The sequence below is a fragment of the Mizuhopecten yessoensis genome, unplaced genomic scaffold (genome assembly GCF_002113885.1).
Source record: "Mizuhopecten yessoensis strain PY_sf001 unplaced genomic scaffold, ASM211388v2 scaffold8107, whole genome shotgun sequence".
NCBI lineage: Eukaryota > Metazoa > Mollusca > Bivalvia > Pectinida > Pectinidae > Mizuhopecten > Mizuhopecten yessoensis.
In genome coordinates, this window is record NW_018407382.1 from 8,161 (window position 1) to 30,936 (window position 22,776).

Below are 22,776 nucleotides of genomic sequence, written 5' to 3' on the forward strand. Positions count from 1 at the left end.
ATATATGCACATGGTAGTATCCGCTTCTGCGCTTACTTGAGGAGAGTTCCGTTTCCTCTACAATATTCATGTTGGCGTGAGTGGCATGTGTAGGCAACATCATTAAAATAAGGTAAGTCAATGGTTTTGTGATAATTTAGTCTCTGAAGGTAGTTAGACCATAGGTTACATATCTGAGAATTACAGCAGGATCATATCAAACGAGATTGTCATTGAACCATCCCGTAGAAGTCTTATATTATATCGTGCACGTGCCAGGTTGGGCACAACAGCGTATGGGTACTGAAGGCCTACTGTAAATTATACCCATTTCATTAACAATTTTATTACTGAAATGGGGAATGATGTGAAATGAAAACACATTAAATTCTTTTAAACAATATGAGCGTTTGGACCGTTGTGGCTGGCACAAGCAGGCAACACTGGACCTCTATAAGTGCTACCACATCTAACAGGTCGGGGAAAACCACTAACTTACGTATAATACGCAAACTCGCCTATCATACGCCAATAGGGGTATGGATTTATTACTAAAAATAGCCAAAATAACTTTAGTCTTAACTTTTTCAAATAGTTTGTCCAAGTCGCATTTATTCAGTCATGAAACATAATACAAATGCAAAAATAAACTTTATTTGCATGTGGGAAAGTAACATAAATAGATGCAATATTTCCGGTAAAGTTACATAAAGTTTCTAAGTAGCCAACGCTTTCAGTAAACATCTTTTAGCAAAATACTATTTACAAGTGTCGTAAATTAATGCGATTTTTAATAATATCATGCAAAAGTTACTGTTATTATTAAAGCTATTTGGGTTATTTTTAGTAACAAATCCATACTCCAACTGGCATATAATAGGCAAGTTTGCGTAAGAAGCAGAACCATCTGAAAAAGGAGCTTTGGATATCTAGAGTGCCAAGGGGATAGATCGAGAATGTCATTCACTTCGTAACCCAAACCCTCACTTTCTATGTGCTCCAAAAAATACTGCAGGGATACTGGCTCAGCCAAGGTAGCCATCTCGAGCCAATGCTCAGATGACTCTGGATGGGACCACTTCTTAGCCGAGTACTTGACAACCTTGACCTCGAGATTTAACAAGAAAGCAAAACCAGACAGTGGTCTAGTCACACCAATCACCTTGGATGGAGTAGCAGCTGGTAACAGGTTGTTTCGCCCTAAAACCTGGAACCGTAGCAGCCAGGGTTGCCTTAAAAATGCTGTTACCTTACCTTACCTTGTATTAGCAATTTGTCACAGCCGATTATATAAGGTATAAAAACAGGGTAATAAAACATGCAATCTGATTAAAATCATATGTTACATGGCTTCGTTAACTTCGTACTACACCTGAACATCTGAGTGTGCCACGGTCAGGGTCACGTTCAGGTGACCTTTATATTTATAAATACTCATTAAATTGTTAAGGAGTTGTAACAAATATGGCGAACATTGATGAGAATGATGCGAAAGTTCTGAAGTTATTTGAGATTGATCATCTGAAACCAGAACAGAAAAAGATATTCCAAGCTTTATTAGAGAAGAAAGACTGTATGGCGGTGTTGCCTACGTAATTACCCAATGGGTACGTTGGCATCGTAGAAACGTCAGTTCCCGCCGCCATATTTGTTTTGGAAAACTAAACTGTTCGATACTCCTCGCTATTTATCTATCAACCATGATATTCCGAATCGCTGGCAAACTTTTGCCAGCCCGCCTCTGATTGGTTCATCTAAAGGTCACTTGAATGTGACCCTGACCGCGGCCCTGACCGCGGCACATTCAGATGTTCAGGCGGAGCCATGTAACAGATGATTTTAATCAAATTGTGAAACACAAAAAACTACCACCAATGAGGTGCTAGCTGTCGCACATTTTGTAACTCCAGGGTTCTATACCTTCCAAACAATCACTATGAGAATTATTCACCCTAGATGGTATCGGCCAGCTATACTGGTTAATAGTGGTGTACCGATAATCGGAAACATCGATTAAATCAAGTTTGAAAAGGGTCCGATCCAATAATCGATTTGTCTGATGAAAGATCGATTATGTTCAATTGTGTTGTAATCCTTTTCTAACTTGAAGCAGACTAACATCTGCACTGACATTATGAATTTGGTGGTTAATATAAAAATGAAATTGTATATGGTAAAAATGCGGAATTGCTTTTCGTTGCTTCACTTGTATTCATTTCGTATAATACATACATCCGCATTTTGTATCAACCGAAACCGCCATATTTGAAAGCTAGTAAAATGAAGCTAGCAGTGTTTTTCGTGATAAATTATTATTGATATGCCATGTTATAGTGATTGGAATATTCAACTTGGGGTAATTAATACCAGCCGTGAGTACACCTAGTTGTCGTCAAGATTTGAGTCAAAACACAGATATAATTGAATCCTTCCTTCCGCCTAGATTTCAGAAACGAGTATTTTCTCATCAGTCGGCTGATCAATTACATCAGATTTTCTCGATTATTGATCGATTGTGGAGTTGCGATTATCGATCTTGAAAATTTTACTGATTCCCAGCACTAATGGCTAATGGACTTCAGCTGGCTCTTACTCCCTTTAGAAATAAAAAAAATCAGACTTGAGTAAGGCCATTACTTGAAATACTTTCAGATGTCGATGTGAACGATTACCGGAACTGGCAGTAATCATAATTAATAACAAACACATGGTTATTAACAACAGACTTTTCATGTGCAGATTTGGTTATAAAATAATAATGAACATTTTCAGAATTACAAAGGTAGCCGGTGCTTAATTCCTGTAATTTGAATTGCAATTGATGTAACATGAATACGATTATTACGATGTTTTACTTTATGACTGTAAGCACTGTTTACCATTGACCATCTACTGAAAAGTCTGTTGTTGATTTCAGAACGATGAAAGACCATCAGTGTTGAGCACTGTAGCTATGGCTGTTAAAAGGTCAAGACTGCATCTGAAGGAGCTGGAAAGCTACCTAGAAGATGTTGATGTATTTGACACACCAAAGATACTTCTGGAACAATATACAACAACTCCACACATTGCAGCTTGTATCCTTCACATGATCCACACCAACTTTGATGATATCCACAATCAAACTGTTGCCGATCTCGGCTGTGGATGTGGAGTGTTGGGAATAGGGGCCAAGATGCTTGGAGCTTGTCATGTTGTCGGCATAGATATTGACACTGATGCTCTGGATGTTTGTCGTAGAAATGTGCAGGACTTTGAACTTGACCTAGATTTGATTCAGATGGATGCAACAGAGATGTGTCAGGAAATTAGAGAGAACAGTTTTGACACAGTGATCATGAATCCTCCGTTTGGGACAAAGAAGAATCAGGGCATTGACATGAAATTTATACAGGCTGGCCTACACTTGGCCAGAACGGCAGTGTACTCTCTCCATAAAACCTCAACACGAGCACACATAGAGAAAAAGGCAAAAGACTACAAGGTGCATATGGAAGTGTTAGCAGAACTTAAGTTTAACCTTGACAATACCTACAAGTGCCATAAACAAAAATCTGTGGATATTCAGGTTGACCTCATTCGGTTCTCTTTTAAATAATTGAATATGTTGTTGGTGATACACTTATTCTTCATTGGCAATTGAAATATATCTGTGTGTGTCATGTTAGCCTGCCATCACCATCATCAGATGGTAGCTATTCAAGTTGCCCTTCATAATACCTGCAAACTTTTTGAAATTTCTTTTTGGGAGATAACACATAGATACTCTAAACTAAATGTGTGTCTATCTTGTCACTGGCGATCGACCCAGTCCAGTTCCACTATACAATGATGTAGTACCGAATGTAATACAAGGAGACATTGAAGTTGCTTTGTACTACCATATTGTTTATACTGTACATGATGGTATTGATTTTAAATGAATGTTTGTTTTTTAGAATCACGTTGGACATGTGTAAACCAATGCCTGTTCTAATTGTCTAATAAACATGTACAGGAACCATTGAAAATAAACTTGACATTTACTGCTTTTATTTTGTTCCAAATGAAAACATTCTCTGAGATTTTTTAACACCAGCTTTCTGTCGGGATATTATTTAAGCTTTATATCACAACTGTAGTTGAAATAGGTATGATATTAGACACGTAAGCAGATGTGTGCAGTTGATGTGTAGTGTTCTGCTATTAATCAACAATTTCCAATTAATCTGTGTTGGCACAAGACAAATCAACGGGACATGTGATCACTTGTGAATTGAGATCTAGAATGTGGGAGCACACGCTGTCTGCGTAATATCTTAGAGTAAATTCAATGGATTAACTTCAAACTTCAAAGAAGGGCTATATTAATTACCTTGACAGCTTGGACAAGTTTTATAACCACCATTATGCGACCATAATTTACAGAGTTATGGCCCTTTATTTTATAGGCATTCCTTCAGCTCCAATTAGTCTGGTACAGTATGTTTTCTCTCTACATCACAGGAGCAGTTCTCAACTTGAGTAATACAGTACAAAGTTCTTACTTTTCATATTGTCATGCAATATACATCAGAAGTATATGTCTGATTGGCATGGGATGGGTGTATAAACATATATAGTTCTGCCTTGTGGTACATATGAATGGCAGCCCCATCTATCGCTAGTACACATGCTTCAACAATTTAGTACTAAAACCTTGAGTTTAGTATCCCATGCAGCTTTGTAACAAATTGGCTGACTTATTTGCAGCCACGTCATACCAAATTCATTCAACGTAACAGTATCCCACTGCTTCTCGGAGTTCAGTCTCGTGCTGCTTACATTAAATCTAGATGATCATCTCCCACGCATATTTACATTGGAAGTGCAACTTTTTGGGTGAGAATACAAACAAATAACAGCAAACAGTCATTAAACCAATGTTGTTCCTGTCAGGTAATACATAACTACTGATGTGTAACTACATTTCACAGCACCCTCTCAATGTAATCTGGTGATATATTTGTCTGATCGTATGCTGTGAGTATCTTGACCAGTCCTTATATAGGGTAATTATTTGGGTTATTTCCCTCAAATTCCCTTCTATTGCTTGTCTTTTTCCTATTGCACCGGCGGCAATTCTTATGGCCACTTCTGCCGAATATTTCAACATGTAATCCGAGGAATAGAACCCAAAGAGTGCCCCTGTATGTATGTAGTATTAGTGGAGGGTAATTATTTGTCTGATCGTATGCAGTGAGTATCTTGACCAGTCCTTATATAGGGTAATTATTTGGGTTATTTCCCTCAAATTCCCTTCTATTGCTTGTCTTTTTCCTATTGCACCGGCGGCAATTCTTATGGCCACTTCTGCCGAATATTTCAACATGTAATCCGAGGAATAGAACCCAAAGAGTGCCCCTGTATGTATGTAGTATTAGTGGAGGGTAATTATTTGTCTGATCGTATGCAGTGAGTATCTTGACCAGTCCTTATATAGGGGAATTATTTGGGTTATTTCCCTCAAATTCCCTTCTATTGCTTGTCTTTTTCCTATTGCACCGGCGGCAATTCTTATGGCCACTTCTGCCGAATATTTCAACATGTAATCCGAGGAATAGAACCCAAAGAGTGCCCCTGTATGTATGTAGTATTAGTGGAGGGTAATTATTTGTCTGATCGTATGCAGTGAGTATCTTGACCAGTCCTTATATAGGGTAATTATTTGGGTTATTTCCCTCAAATTCCCTTCTATTGCTTGTCTTTTTCCTATTGCACCGGCGGCAATTCTTATGGCCACTTCTGCCGAATATTTCAACATGTAATCCGAGGAATAGAACCCAAAGAGTGCCCCTGTATGTATGTAGTATTAGTGGAGGGTAATTATTTGTCTGATCGTATGCGGTGAGGATCTTGACCAGTCCTTATATAGGGTAATTATTTGGGTTATTTCCCTCAAATTCCCTTCTATTGCTTGTCTTTTTCCTATTGCACCGGCGGCAATTCTTATGGCCACTTCTGCCGAATATTTCAACATGTAATCCGAGGAATAGAACCCAAAGAGTGCCCCTGTATGTATGTAGTATTAGTGGAGGGTAATTATTTGTCTGATCGTATGCAGTGAGTATCTTGACCAGTCCTTATATAGGGTAATTATTTGTCTGGTCGTATGCTGTGAGTATCATGACCAGTACTTATATAGGGTAATTATTTGTCTGATCGTACGCTGTGAGTATCTTGACCAGTCCTTATATAGGGTAATTATTTGGGTTATTTCCCTCAAATTCTCTTCTATTGCTTGTCTTTTTCCTATTGCACCGGCGGCAATTCTTATGGCCACTTCTGCCGAATATTTCAACATGTAATCCGAGGAATAGAACCCAAAGAGTGCCCCTGTATGTATGTAGTATTAGTGGAGGGTAATTATTTGTCTGATCGTATGCAGTGAGTATCTTGACCAGTCCTTATATAGGGAAATTATTTGTCTGATCGTATGCTGTGATTATCTTGGCCAGTCCTTATATAGGGTAATTATTTGGGTTATTTCCCTCAAATTCCCTTCTATTGCTTGTCTTTTTCCTATTGCACCGGCGGCAATTCTTATGGCCACTTCTGCCGAATATTTCAACATGTAATCCGAGGAATAGAACCCAAAGAGTGCCCCTGTATGTATGTAGTATTAGTGGAGGGTAATTATTTGTCTGATCGTATGCGGTGAGGATCTTGACCAGTCCTTATATAGGGTAATTATTTGGGTTATTTCCCTCAAATTCTCTTCTATTGCTTGTCTTTTTCCTATTGCACCGGCGGCAATTCTTATGGCCACTTCTGCCGAATATTTCAACATGTAATCCGAGGAATAGAACCCAAAGAGTGCCCCTGTATGTATGTAGTATTAGTGGAGGGTAATTATTTGTCTGATCGTATGCAGTGAGTATCTTGACCAGTCCTTATATAGGGTAATTATTTGTCTCATCGTATCCTGTGAGTATTTTGACCAGTCCTTATATAGGGTAATTATTTGGGTTATTTCCCTCAAATTCTCTTCTATTGCTTGTCTTTTTCCTATTGCACCGGCGGCAATTCTTATGGCCACTTCTGCCGAATATTTCAACATGTAATCCGAGGAATAGAACCCAAAGAGTGCCCCTGTATGTATGTAGTATTAGTGGAGGGTAATTATTTGTCTGATCGTATGCTGTGAGTATCTTGACAAGTCCTTATATAGGGTAATTATTTGTCTGATAGTATGCTGTGAGTATCTTGACCAGTCCTTATATAGGGTAATTATTTGGGTTATTTCCCTCAAATTCTCTTCTATTGCTTGTCTTTTTCCTATTGCACCGGCGGCAATTCTTATGGCCACTTCTGCCGAATATTTCAACATGTAATCCGAGGAATAGAACACAAAGAGTGCCCCTGTATGTATGTAGTATTAGTGGGAGATAGTAGACACATAGTACAGACTCCGGTGTACACTGAACAATGTGGAATTCAAAGATTGATACCATGAAATTACCGACACAAATCAGGGATTCCAACCCACTTGGTGACGAGATAATCAGATCAGCCTATTTTACCAACAAGTGTGGTTCATTGCGAAGATGGCCGATTAGAAAAACAAAATGGTTCCAAGGCAACCATCTAGGATTTTGACAGTATCACTATATGTACCTAGAAGTACTATACAAATCAGCATCTCTCGTATTTCAAATTTAGGTTCCTCCATACAACAAGCAAGGTGGTTGGTGCACAGTGGAAAGCACTGAAAATTTAGAAGGTTACATGTCCGCGACCACATGGGTTTTCTCTGTGTTCTGCTGTTTCGTCCCACATTAAGATCCCCACGCGCTAATATGTGGGCTGACAAGAGTGATTAATTAATATAAGTTGAAAAAACTTGTTTCATAATTAACAGGTAAAGATGACCATGACAACATTGTACTGGGTATAACAGCTTTAATCCTAGTGTCGACATCAGACCAAATCTAAATACAAAAAGGCCGGTGGTTAAAAATGCAGTACCTAACCTGGTAATAGTAATAACAAAGTTTGTTGAATGACCTACTACATAATGTACAATCAAATGACCTCATCAATAACAGCTAGGGCTGGCTAAAATTGACATCATCAATAACAGCTAGGGCTGGCTCAAAATGACATCAATAACAGCAATGGCTGGCTAAAAATGATAACAATAACAGCGGGGGCTGGCTAAAAGTGACATCATCAATAACAGCGAGGGCTGGCTAAAAGTGACGTCATCAATAGCAGCGAGGGTTGGTTAAAGTGACGTCATCAATAACAGCGAGGGTTGGCTAAAGTGACGTCATCAATAACAGCGAGGGCTGGCTAAAAGTGACGTCATCAATAACAGCGAGGGTTGGTTAAAGTGACATCATCAATAACAGTGAGGGCTGGCTAAAAGTGACATCATCAATAACAGTGATGGCTGGCTAAAAATGACGTCATCAATAACAGCGAGGGCTGGCTGAGATGACATCATCAATAACAGCGAGGGCTGGCTAAAGTGACATCATCAATAACAGCGAGGGCTGACTAAAGTGACATCATCAATAACAGCGAGGGCTGGCTAAAGGGACATCATCAATAACAGCGAGGGCTGGCTAAAAGTGACGTAATCAATAACAGCAAGGGTTGGTAAAAGTGACGTCATCAATAACAGCGAGGGTTGGTAAAAGTGACGTCATCAATAACAGCGAGGGCTGGCTGAGGTGACATCATCAATAACAGTGAGGGCTGGTTAAAAGTGACGTCATCAATAACAGCAAGGGCTGGCTAAAGTGACGTCATCAATAACAGCGAGGGCTGGCTAAAGTTACATCATCAATAACAGTGAGGGCTGATTAAAAGTGACATCATCAATGACAGCGAGGGCTGGCTGAGATGACATCATCAATAACAGCGGGGGCTGGCTAAAAGTGACGTCATCAATAACAGGGATGGCTGGCTAAAAATGATGTCATCAATAACAGCGAGGGCTGGCTAAAGTGACGTCATCAATAACAGCAAGGGCTGGCTAAAGTGACGTTATCAATAACAACGAGGGCTGGCTGAGATGACATCATCAATAACAGCGAGGGCTGGCTAAAGTGACATCATCAATAACAGCGAGGGCTGGCTAAAAGTGACGTCATCATCAACAGCGAGGGCTGGCTAAAAATGATGACATCAATAACAGTGAGGGCTGGCTAAAAATGACGTCATCATCAACAGCGAGGGCTAGCTAAAAATGATGACATCAATAACAGTGAGGGCTGGCTAAAAAAGACATCATCAATAACAGCGAGGGCTGGCTAAAACTGACGTCATCATCAACAGCGAGGGCTGGCTAAAAATGATGACATCAATAACAGTGAGGGCTGGCTAAAAATGACGTCATCATCAACAGCGAGGGCTAGCTAAAAATGATGACATCAATAACAGTGAGGGCTGGCTAAAACTGACGTCATCATCAACAGCGAGGGCTGGCTAAAAATGATGATATCAATAACAGTGAGGGCTGGCTAAAAATGACATCATCAAATGTGGGAATTATATTCAGTGTTTATTGCACAAGCTAAGACAGCAGTGAAGATTACATATAAACAGTCCTATGTATCAAAATAAATACAATAGTTACTAATTAAATGCAAAACATGTAAATGGAAACAATGTCAATCATCTATAGAATAAAAAATGGTTTCAAGATAAAATAATAAAACTTGAGATCAGTTCACGTTATGTATGAGTAACTGGAACCATGTGACGACCCTCTAGGAATCCTGCTAGTACAAGGTCTCATCGACTTTGTCTTTCACTATCCAGGTCTGAATAAATGATGCAAGCTATGATGTTCCATATAAATAGGAATGATGAACTCCGAAGGGTCCCTCTTTGCAGGAGAAAATCAAAATAATATCCAAATATTCTCCGATAGTTTTCTAAAATTTTGTAGTAAAATAAGAGACTTGGGATAGTCCTGACACGGCAGTTGATATCTATTCATCCTTCAATGTTAATTAGACTGCAATTGTTATGTTTTAACAACAGGAAATGTTCTTAGGTATGTGAAATACTCTGCCGTTTGTAAAACATGGCTGAAGTACTCATACATAACGAGACAAAGGGAGTCAAAAGCAAAAGTGGAAGATTTCAGTAAAACCATCTTCCGAAAAACTTCTTCATGGCCCGTGACACAGGACATTCCGAGCCATAAAAGTTTAATATTATATTTTATTTCCATCACATTAGCTCATTTATAAATCTGTTGTCACGATTGCAACAGTAGCTAGCCCTTCCACTCATGATGTGATGCAATGGGAATTTAGTATTTAAACACGTTACTTGGCTTAATTGAAGTTACTAGTCCCCTACCGGTGAAACCGAGGGGGACTATAGTTTTCGTCTCAGTCCGTCTGTGTACGTACGTACGTAACACCAATCTTTGTCAGCGCTCGAGCGGCTTCATTCCTAGAGGGATTTTGATCAAACTTCACACAATTACAAAGGACCATAATATCTCGGACAAGTTTAAGTTTCAGGGTTGTTGGGTCAAGGTCACCATTACTATTTTTAGAAAATCCTTGTCAGCACTCTAGCAGCTTCATTCCAAGAGGGATTTTGATCAAACTTCACACAAATACAAAGGACCATAATATCTCGGACAAGTTTGAATTTCAGGGTTGTGAGGTCAAGGTCAAGGTCACCGTTAATATTTTTAGAAAATCCTTGTCAGAGTTCTAACGGCATCATTCTTTGAGGGATTTTGATCAAACCTCACACAATTACAAAGGACCATAATATCTTGGAAAATTTGAATTTCAGGGTTGTCAGGTCAAGGTCACCGTTACTATTTAAAAAAAATCATTGTCAGTGCTCTAGCTGCTTCATTCCTTGAGGGATTTTGATCAAACTTCACACAATTACAAAGGACCATAATATCTCGAAAAATTTCAAATTTAAGGGTTGTTGGGTCAAGGTCACTGTTACTATTTTTAGAAAAATTAATTGTCAGGGCTCTAGTGGCTTCAATCCTTCAGGGATTTTGATCAAACTTCACACAATTACAAAGGACCATAATATCTCGGAAATTTCAAATTTAAGGGTTGTTGGGTCAAGGTCACTGTTACTATTTTTAGAAAAATTAATTGTCAGGGCTCTAGTGGCTTCAATCCTTCAGGGATTTTGATCAAACTTCACACAATTACAAAGGACCATAATATCTCGGAAATTTCAAATTTAAGGGTTGTTGGGTCAAGGTCACTGTTACTATTTTTAGAAAAATTAATTGTCAGGGCTCTAGTGGCTTCAATCCTTCAGGGATTTTGATCAAACTTCACACAATTACAAAGGACCATAATATCTCGGAAATTTCAAATTTAAGGGTTGTTGGGTCTAGGTCACTGTTACTATTTTTAGAAAAATTAATTGTCAGGGCTCTAGTGGCTTCAATCCTTCAGGGATTTTGATCAAACTTCACACAATTACAAAGGACCATAATATCTCGGAAATTTCAAATTTAAGGGTTGTTGGGTCTAGGTCACTGTTACTATTTTTAGAAAAATTAATTGTCAGGGCTCTAGTGGCTTCAATCCTTCAGGGATTTTGATCAAACTTCACACAATTACAAAGGACCATAATATCTCGGAAATTTCAAATTTAAGGGTTGTTGGGTCTAGGTCACTGTTACTATTTTTAGAAAATTAATTGTCAGGGCTCTAGTGGCTTCAATCCTTCAGGGATTTTGATCAAACTTCACATAATTACTAAGGACCATAATATCTCGAAATATTTCAAATTTAAGGGTTGTTGGGTCAAGGTCATGGCCATGTGAATACTGGTTACACTTAATGAAAATATATATCTTTTTTCCTATTACATTTCCTAGAAATATTAATCATATCACTTATTGAAAATATTTGAAATAGTATGTAACACATTATGGTATAAAAGGGCCCTAACACTGTTAAAAGGGCAATAATGAACTGAATTAAACTGGATAAGTACCACGTTATTACACATTGGTGATGATATTCATGTCTTAATCACCCTTGCTGGTAATTGATTTAAAACCACAAAAGCAACAAAATATAACAATAATTTTATTTTATATATTTCCTCTGTCATAATACTACCATTACAATTTCTTATATTATTATTACATTAAAATCAGTTACATGTATACTTTTTATTTCCCCAAATTAACACCAAAGGGCACCATTTTTATAAATCATTACAGTGTTTAGCTAGCGGGGGCCGGTAGGGGACATGTTATTGCTTTAGCAATACTAAGTATGATAATAATAAATATAATGCCCCTGATTTTAATCTCATTTAATGGTCTTACCTTAAATTTGTCTTTCTTCAAATTGCCGATATGTAAGGTCTTCATAAAGGTGATTTGGACAAAATTAAAACTGCCCAGCAATGTCCGTGAAATTTCTCAATAAGAGTCACAAATATAGATTAAATGCAACAAAATTAAACTTATATGAACCTTTCCTCATCAATATATAAAATTTCACGTACAAAATTGGACATAAAAAATATGTGTTTGTGTTAACACAGTTCTGAGGGCAAAATGATTCTTGGAGTCATCAGCTTTTAAGAAAACAGATTTGTGTGCAGATCGTGAACTACAGGATGCAACAAATATCCTGCTACTCTCACATTCCTATCTCATGGTGTCATCTTTTTTATGAAAATTTAAAATCTTACCTTGCGTCTGACCTCTTCAATTTTAAGTTTACCTTGGTTTTTAAATACCTTGGCTTTTATTTGGGAATTGAATATTTAGTTATACAAATGTACATAACTAGTTTGACATCTTACGTAGTTTCTCATGTCTATATAATTATTAGCTGTCAAACCAGTACATGAACTCGTAAGCTCACAACCCCTATCCAGTATAGTGTCAGGTATTCAAGTATAATAGCATAATAATTATAACTCTTTATGTTGTATATGAAAAATATGCACTTAAATGTGTATTAATCTTACAAATATATGAAAATCAGTATGTTCTAGCACAGGAGCCTAAAGTTCTGTCAATAATGAATAATAATAGTAATACACAAAAAATACCAATAATAGCTTAAAAAATATTTTGAAGCACATTATTGGTATTTTTTTTGTATTACTATTATTATTCATTATTGACAGAACTTCAGGCTCCTGTGGTTCTAGTAAAAAAAAACATCTAAGAAACTTGTTTCTGGAAATTTCTATTCATGCAATTCAGTGAAGTATAAGGAGCGATACATGGTAAACAAAGCAAAGTCTAAAAATGTACTAAGATTAATAGTGATTGAAGACACAGATTTAAAGATTTTTTTTATTATGTGCACTATATATGTTACTTATTTAAACGTCTGTAACAGAATGGCTATTCTAATTTCTAGCTGTCGGAAATACTTAAATTTGTCAAAAAAAAAAAAACCCACTTATTTCTTATCAGACAATAGCAGTATGTTACGTATATGACGCATGATGACCGAAGTGACTTAACCAATCAGATCAGTTCCAAATAATGACCAAAATGACTTATTCAATCAGATCAGTTACACATAATGACTGAAGAGACTTAACCAATCAGAACAGTTCCACATAATGGCCAAACTGACTTAATCAGAATCAGATCAGTTCCGCAGAATGACCGAAGTGACTTAAACAATAAGATCAGTTCCACAGAAGGACTGAAGTGACTTAAACAATAAGATCAGTTCCACAGAATGACCGAAGTTACTTAACCAATCAGATGAGTTCCACATAATGACTGAAGGGACTTAACCAATCAGATGAGTTCCACATAATGACTGAAGGGACTTAACCAATCAGGTCAGTTCCACATAATAACTGGAGTGACTTAACCAATCATATCAGTTCCACATAATAACTGAAGTGACTTAACCTATCAGATCAGTTCCGCAGGATGACTGAAGTGACTTAACTAATCAGATCAGTTCCACAGAATGACAGAAGTGACTTAACCAATCAGATCAGTTCCACAGAATGACTGAAGTGACAACCAATCAGATCAGTTCCACAGAATGACTGAAGTGACTTAAACAATCAGATCAGTTCCACAGAATGACTGAAGTGACTTAACCAATCAGATCAGTTCCACATAATGACCGAAGTGACTTAACCAATCAGATCAGTTCCACATAATGACCAAAATGACTTAACCAATCAGATCAGTTCCACATAATGACCAAAGTGACTTAATCAGAATCAGATCAGTTCCACAGAATGACCAAAGTGACTTAACCAATCAGATCAGTTCCACAGAATGACTGAAGTGAATTAACCGATCAGATCAGTTCCACATAATGACCAAACTGACTTAATCAGAATCAGATCAGTTCCACAGAATGACCAAAGTGACTTAACCAGAATCAGATCTGTTCCACATAATGACCAAAGTGACTTAACCAGAATCAGATCAGTTCCACATAATGACCAAAGTGACTTCACCAGAATTAGATCAGTTCCACATAATGACCAAAGTGACTTAACCAGAATCAGATCAGTTCCACATAATGACCAAAGTGACTGAACCAGAATTAGATCAGTTCCACAATTTGGAGCGTCAATGTACATAAATGCAGAACTTAAATATTAAATAAACTACTACAGTACATATATACTTTACAGTTCAATTGGATGTCCAAATCACTATACAGTGTTTACTTAAAGTTGCTTAACATAATCCTTATTTGCAAACAGAAAAAGAAGTGCTTTAAGCAAATTTTGCCAAGCTTAAGCACAGACAGGGGTAAAATATCCCAAGCTGGTGGTTTCCTGAGATGGAGCGCAACAAAGTTTGCGAATAAAAATGCCTTGAACTAGATTCAAGATTACAGGGATCAAATATGTCAAAAACTTCAATCAACTTCTGAAAAAGAATCAAAAAGCCTAGAATCCTGATATTTGGCCAGTAGCATACTTGGATGAATGACCTTTGCCTTTAAAAGAGGTCATTGGGGTTAATAATGTCAAAAACTTCTTCTGAAGCACTAATAGGCCTAGAGTCCTAATGTCAGGTGGTTAGCTTCTTTGATAAAAGGGTTTCATTGTGTTGAAAAATAAAGTCAAACCCCTTTGAACCAAAAAGTGAAGAGTGATGATGTTTGGCCAGTAGCCTGCCCAGATAGAGAGCTCTCAGCTTCGTCCAAATGATTTACTTTTCCCTGAATTCAGTATCGCAGGGGTCAAATGTGTTGAGAACTTGTTAAGCACCTAACCAACCTACATGTACAGCTCTAATTAGAACTGAATAGCACATTAAAGTCACATTTTATCAATAGATGTATCACCAGTAAGGGTAGCACAAATATTAGATTCATTTGGTTAGTATGGGATTTCCTCAATATTCATTTCATAGTTTTGATCACTGTTAGACTATTTGTTTAATTAGTCTATTGTCAATTCCTTTGTCAAGCATTATTCCAAAGGTTCCACTTTTTTGTCAACATGCTTCTTGTCATCTTTTATCATGTGTCAAATATTTACATGTGGAAAACAGCCTACCAGTAATTTAAATAACTGGATTATCTTGGTGACCAAGCATAAAATAGGCATACAAAGGTTTACACAAAAACTGACCGCCATGTCTTGTACTTGTAAATGTACTGACCATATAGCTGTTAATAGGACCTAAACACAAGATGTTTAATACATAACTCATGATTTGAATATTTTTCTACATTTTTCTCATCATCGTTATATTCAACCATAACACATGCAAATATGCTGATTATTTTGTAATTTTCTGTAAAGAAAGATTGGGGTGGTTTTTGGAAGAGTGTTGTACTTTAAATTTGTGTTCTGTTGGAAAAATAATACATGTACTTGTGTGGTCTATCGTCTAATAACACTAAATAACCATCGATATATCTAATTTTCTATCAGGTCATGGACTTCTCTGTAGGAGGCTGGGCAGTGGGAGAGGCTGCAGATGACCTCAACTCCAGTCTCTTCAACCCCGTTCACCAACCCAGGGCAGCAAAGGTACTGGGGCACTATTTTTGATCTCTTTGAACTTTTCAAAATTTGTCATATTTTATGTGTAATATGCTGCAACATCCCTGTATGGTTTGTGAGTTATTGAACTTTAACTGCAACAACTCTGTATGGTTTGTAAGTTATTGAACTTAAACTGCAACAACTCTGTATGGTTTGTGAGTTATTGAACTTTAACTGCAACTACCCTGTATGGTTTGTGAGTTATTGAACTTCCTCTCCTTACTACCATCACCATCCACCCCAGACCCTCTCCTTACTACCATCACCACCCATCCCACACCCTCTCCTTACTACCATCACCTCCCACCCCACATCCTCTCCTTACTACCATCACCACCCACCCCACACCCTCTCCTTACTACCATCACCACCCATCCCACACCCTGTCCTTACTACCATCACCATCCACCCCACCCACCCCACACCCTCTCCTTACTACCATCACCACCCACCCCACACCCTTTCCTTACTACCATCACCACCAACTAGGGCCTAAGGGATAGGGCTAAAAAGGGTCATACAAATCATTTTTAGACCCAGATATGCTGGAATCCAGTCATTTGGATCGAAAGGTCCAAACTAAAAAGTACTTAATCAGATTTGGATAATTTATAACTCCTGCATCCGTGGGGAAGAAGTACATTTTGCTACTGTTTAACACTTTTGGACATATTTAGAATATTTTTATATCATCTGAGACCATTCTCATTTTTGACTTCTCCATATCTACTAAACCAATTTCAATCAAATATTGCAAGAAGGTTTTGTGGTCAAAAGCAAACTGAAAGTTATATGGAAATACCTTCCCAGGGGCCTGAGGGGTAGGGCGTCCCCATGGGCCTGAGGGATAGGGCCATAAATGATCAAATTGGCTACATTTCAAAAATCTTCTTCTTAAGATCCAGATATGGTCGAATCAAATATTAGTCATGGATGGAAAGGTCTTAAGGGTCTTAATCAGAATTCTAAAATTGTTTCTATTTCTTTTTATCTTGTAGAAGCAACAAACACATCTAAAAAAAACACCTGCTAAAATTGAATCTGATGTTGGAAAAACAAAAGTTTCCAAAAATGTGAGTTCTAGGCCAATGTTGGAGGGCAAGAAGAATGAAAACAAGCAGAAATTATCCAAAGGTAGAAAAGAATCGGAGAAGGCCTACAGGATTCCTCCTACAGAGGAGAGCGACCACAACGTTACACACTGTAGCCCTGTTAATGGCATCAAACGAAAGGCACAGCAAGGTGAAAATCAAAGTCCAAGTAAAAAACAGAAAAACGTTCAACAGGTATCACCAACGGACTATCAGAACACTTATAAAGGTGAGAAAAAGAAGAGGAAAAAGAAAAATTCAAATAAAAGGAATAAGTACAAGCATTTGTCGGTGATGAAAAATGAAATAATACATGATGATGTTGATTCTGGCAGTGTGACAGTACAGCCGCCTGGTGATAGACCAACAGGTGAAACAATCCTAGGGAAGGAACGAAGACAGTCAGGGGTAAAACATACTAACACATCAGATACAGTAGAAAATGTCTACAACAAAGTTGTGTTACCGGGTAGTCAAGGTAAAAAGACAAAGAAAAAAGACAAAATCACAGATCCTTTCCTAAAGAAACTAAAGCAAAACAAATGTGATAAAACTTTGATAAATGACAAAGATCTGGTACAACCAGGTGTAAAAAGTAACAGAAAACAAGGAAAGGAACGAGTGAATGAAAAATTTCAAGTGAAAGTGTTGGATAAAATGTTGTCTGCTTCTCCTCCCTCTGTGTCTGTGTCAAAACAACCTGTACAGGCAGAATCAAGCAAGTCAGGGCAGACAACTCTCTCACTCAAACAACGCATGCTGGACAAACTCAAGTCAGCTAGATTCCGCTTTCTCAATGAGCAATTGTACAGCCAGACGGGGAGTGAGTCATATGTAATGTTTGAGCAAGATAAAGAGGCCTTCCAGGTGTACCACCAGGGTTTCCAGTCACAGGTGGCCAAGTGGCCTGTCAACCCAGTCAGCGTTATCATTGGGCAGCTGCAGGCCAGGTAATTGACAAGTGGCTTAATTAAACCGTGTCAACATCACCAGGTTAGTGACAAGTGGCTTAATTAAACTGTGTCAACATCACCAGGTAAGTGACAAGTGGCTTAATAAAACTGTGTCAACATCACCAGGTAAGTGACAAGTGGCTTAATTAAATTGTGTCAACATGATCACCAGGTTAGTGACAAATGGCTTAATTAAACTGTGTCAACATGATCACCGGGTTAGTGACAAGTGGCTTAATTCAACCGTGTCAACATCACCAGGTTAGTGACAAATGGCCTTTTGTTAATTTAAACAATTTCTTTTTAATACTGCATCGCTCACCTGGTATTGATCTCTGACTTGTAACCTTATGTCTATCAATCAACAATATTTAATTATTTTATTACATTGCTTTTACTGTTAAGTGTGCTTAGGTAACCAACAACATTTAATCACTGAAGTACTTGACGTTTAAGTCGTTTAAGGTAACCATCGAGCCTCATTGTCTTGTAGCAGAGTTTGACCAAACCATAATCTGTCATATTGATCTCTGCTCTATGTCGAATTATTTCTAATTTCAGGTCACAAAATTTGGTGGTCGCAGACTTTGGATGTGGTGATGCAATTATAGCCCGCACCCTACCAAACAAAGTACACTCATTTGACCTGGTGGCTACCAACAAACATGTGACAGCCTGTGACATGGCTAAGGTGAGAAAGAATAAGTCACATCAATACAACTCAAAATAAGTCTGTGACATGGCTAAGGTGAGACAGAATAAGTCACATTAATATAACTCAAAATAACTCTGACATGGCTAAGGTGAGACAGAATAAGTCACATCAATACAACTCAAAATAAGTCTGTGACATGTCTAAGGTGAGACAGAATAAGTCACATCAATATAACTCAAAATAAGTCTGTGACATGGCTAAGGTGAGACAGAATAAGTCACATCAATATAACTGAAAATAAGTCTGTGACATGGCTAAGGTTAGACAGAATAATCGCATTAATATAACTCAAAATAAGTCTGTGACATGGCTAAGGTGAGACAGAATAATCGCATCAATACAACTCAAAATAAGTCTGTGACATGGCTGAGGTGAGACAGAATAAGTCACATCAATATAACTGAAAATAAGTCTGTGACATGGCTAAGGTGAGACAGAATAAGTCACATAAATATAACTCAAAATAACTCTGACATGGCTAAGGTGAGACAGAATAAGTCAAATCAATACAACTCAAAATAAGTCTGTGACATGGCTAAGGTGAGAGAGAATAAGTCACATCAATATAACTCAAAATAACTCTGTGACATGGCTAAGGTGAGACAGCATAATCGCATCAATATAACTCAAAATAAGTCTATGACATGGCTAAGGTGAGACAGATTAAGTCACATCAATATAACTCAAAATAACTCTGTGACATGGCTAAGGTGAGACAGAATAATCGCATCAATACAACTCAAAATAAGTCTGTGACATGGCTAAGGTGAGAGAGAATAAGTCACATCAATATAACTCAAAATAAGTCTGTGACATGGCTAAGGTGAGACAAAATAATCACATAAATACAACTCAAAATAAGTCCGTGACATGGCTAAGGTAAGACAAAATAATCGCATTAATATAACTCAAAATAAGTCTGTGACATGGCTAAGTTGAGACAAAATAATCACATAAATACAACTCAAAATAAGTCCGTTACATGGCTAAGGTAAGACAAAATAATCGCATTAATATAACTCAAAAAACTCTGTGACATGGCTAAGGGGAGACAGAATAAGTCACATCAATATAACTGAAAATAAGTCTGTGACATGGCTAAGGTTAGACAGAATAATCGCATTAATATAACTCAAAATAACTCTGTGACATGGCTAAGGTGAGACAGAATAAGTCACATTAATATAACTCAAAATAACTCTGACATGGCTAAGGTGAGACAGAATAAGTCCCATCAATATAACTCAAATAACTCTGTGACATGGCTAAGGTGAGACAAAATAATAGCATTAATATAACTCAAAATAAGTCTGTGATATGGCTAAGGTGAGACAAAATAATCGCATTAATATAACTCAAAAAACTCTGTGACATGGCTAAGGTGAGACAGAATAAGTCCCATCAATATAACTCAAATAACTCTGTGACATGGCTAAGGTGAGACAAAATAATCACATAAATACAACTCAAAATAAGTCCGTGACATGGCTAAGGTGAGACAAAATAATAGCATTAATATAACTCAAAATAAGTCTGTGATATGGCTAAGGTGAGACAAAATAATCGCATTAATATAACTCAAAAAACTCTGTGACATGGCTAAGGTGAGACAGAATATGTCACATCAATATAACTCAAATAACTCTGTGACATGGCTAAGGTGAGACAGAATATGTCACATCAATATAACTCAAATAACTCTGTGACATGGCTAAGGTGAGACAAAATAATAGCATTAATATAACTCAAAATAAGTCTGTGACATGGCTAAGGTGAGACAAAATAAGTCACATCAATACAACTCAAAATAAGTCCGTGACATGGCTAAGGTGAGACAAAATTATCGCATTAATATAACTCAAAATAAGTCTGTGACATGGCTAAGGTGAGACAAAATAATCGCATTAATATAACTCAAAATAAGTCTATGACATGGCTAAGGTGAGACAGAATAATCGCATTTATATAACTCAAAATAAGTCTGTGACATGGCTAAGGTGAGACAGAATGAGTCACATCAATATAACTCAAAATAAGTCTGTGACATGGCTAAGGTGAGCCAAAATAATCGCATTAATATAACTCAAAATAACTCTGTGGCATGGCTAAGGTAAGACAAAATAATCGCATTTATATAACTCAAAATAAGTCAGTGACATGGCTAAGGTGAGACAGAATAAGTCAAATCAATATAACTCCAAATAAGTCTGTGACATGGCTAAGGTGAGACAAAATAATTCACATCAATATAACTCAAAATAAGTCTCTGACATGGCTAAGGTGAGACAAAATAATCGCCTTAATATAATTCAAAATAACTCTGACATGGCTAAGGTGAGACAAAATAATCGCCTTAATATAATTCAAAATAACTCTGACATGGCTAAGGTGAGACAAAATAATCGCCTTAATATAATTCAAAATAACTCTGACATGGCTAAGGTGAGACAAAATAATCGCATTAATATAACTCAAAATAAGTCTGTGACATGGCTAAGGTGAGAGAGAATAAGTCACATCAATATAACTCCAAATAAGTCTGTGACATGGCTAAGGTGAGACAGAATTAGTCACATCAATACAACTCAAAATAAGTCCGTGACATGGCTAAGGTGAGACAAAATTATCGCATTAATATAACTCAAAATAAGTCTGTGACATGGCTAAGGTGAGACAAAATAATCGCATTAATATAATTCAAAATAACTCTGACATGGCTAAGGTGAGACAAAATAATCGCATTAATATAACTCAAAATAACTCTGTGACATGGCTAAGGTAAGACAAAATAATCGCATTTATATAACTCAAAATAAGTCTGGCATGTCCAGGGTGAGACAGAATAAGTAACATAAATATAACTCAAAATAAGTCTGACATGGCTAAAGTGAGACAAAATTAGTCACATAAATATAACAAATACAAAATTAGTCACATAAATATAACTCAAAATAGGTCTGTGACATGGCTAAGGTGAGACAAAATTAGTCACATAAATATAACAAATACAAAATTAGTCACATAAATATAACTCAAAATAAGTTTGACATTTCTAAAGTGTGACTATAACATAATTAGTCTGTAACGTTTGACTATCCATAAATAAGTTGTTTTACACACACTGAATAGCTTATAACTGAAGTCTGCTTCATGCACAGCTTTCAAACTTTTGACATTTTTATTATATTGGAATATAACAAATGCGTAATATTTTGACTGAAGGTCCCGTTGAAGAATGAGAGTGTTGATGTGGCAGTGTTCTGTTTGTCACTGATGGGAAAAAATCTACCAGACTACCTGAGGGAGGCCAGCAGGGTTATCAAACCAGGGTAAGTATAGGTCTTCTACTTAAACCAGGGTAAGTGTAGGTCTCCTACTCCAACCAGGGTAAGTGTAGGTCTCATACTCCAACCAGGTCTCCTACTCAAACCAGGGTAAGTGTAGGTCTCATACACAAACCAGGGTAAGTGTATGTCTTCTACTTAAACCAGGGTAAGTGTTGATCTCATAATCCAACCAGGGTAAGTGTAGGTCTTTTACTTAAACCACGGTAAGTGTAGGTCTTCTACTTAAACCATGGTAAGTGTAGGTCTTCTACTTAAACCAGGGTAAGTGTAGGTCTCATACACAAACCAGGGTAAGTGTAGGTCTTTTACTTAAACCAGGGTAAGTGTAGGTCTTCTACTTAAACCAGGGTAAGTGTAGATCTCATACTCCAACCAGGGTAAGTGTAGGTCTCATATTCCAACCAGGTCTTCTACACAAACCAGGGTAAGTGTAGGTCTCATACTCCAACCAGGATAAGTGTAGGTCTCATACTCAAACCAGGGTAAGTGTAGGTCTCCTTACTCCAACCAGGGTAAGTGGAGGTCTTCTACTTAAACCAGGGTAAGTGTAGGTCTCCTACTCCAACCAGGGTAAGTGTAGGTCTCATACACAAACCAGGGTAAGTGAAGGTCTCATACTCAAACCAGAGTAAATGTAGGTCTCATACTCCAACCAGGGTAAGTGTAGGTCTCATAAACAAACCAGGGTAAGTGTAGATCTC

At 37.3% G+C, this 22,776-nt stretch overlaps 1 protein-coding gene across 1 annotated transcript in view; it reads left to right on the plus strand.

The window, feature by feature from the left end:
- Positions 1 to 6: 6 nt before the first annotated feature.
- The window catches only part of LOC110454903 (25S rRNA (adenine-N(1))-methyltransferase-like), a 35,767-nt gene continuing 12,997 nt past the window's right edge, over positions 7 to 22,776 (plus strand). The window contains exons 1-6 of the mRNA XM_021504691.1: positions 7 to 112; positions 2,897 to 3,568; positions 15,856 to 15,954; positions 16,968 to 18,010; positions 18,575 to 18,704; positions 21,951 to 22,057. Coding sequence (XP_021360366.1) covers positions 2,933 to 3,568; positions 15,856 to 15,954; positions 16,968 to 18,010; positions 18,575 to 18,704; positions 21,951 to 22,057 — 2,015 coding nt within the window. The 5' untranslated portion in view covers positions 7 to 112; positions 2,897 to 2,932. The remainder of the gene's footprint in view (positions 113 to 2,896; positions 3,569 to 15,855; positions 15,955 to 16,967; positions 18,011 to 18,574; positions 18,705 to 21,950; positions 22,058 to 22,776) is intronic.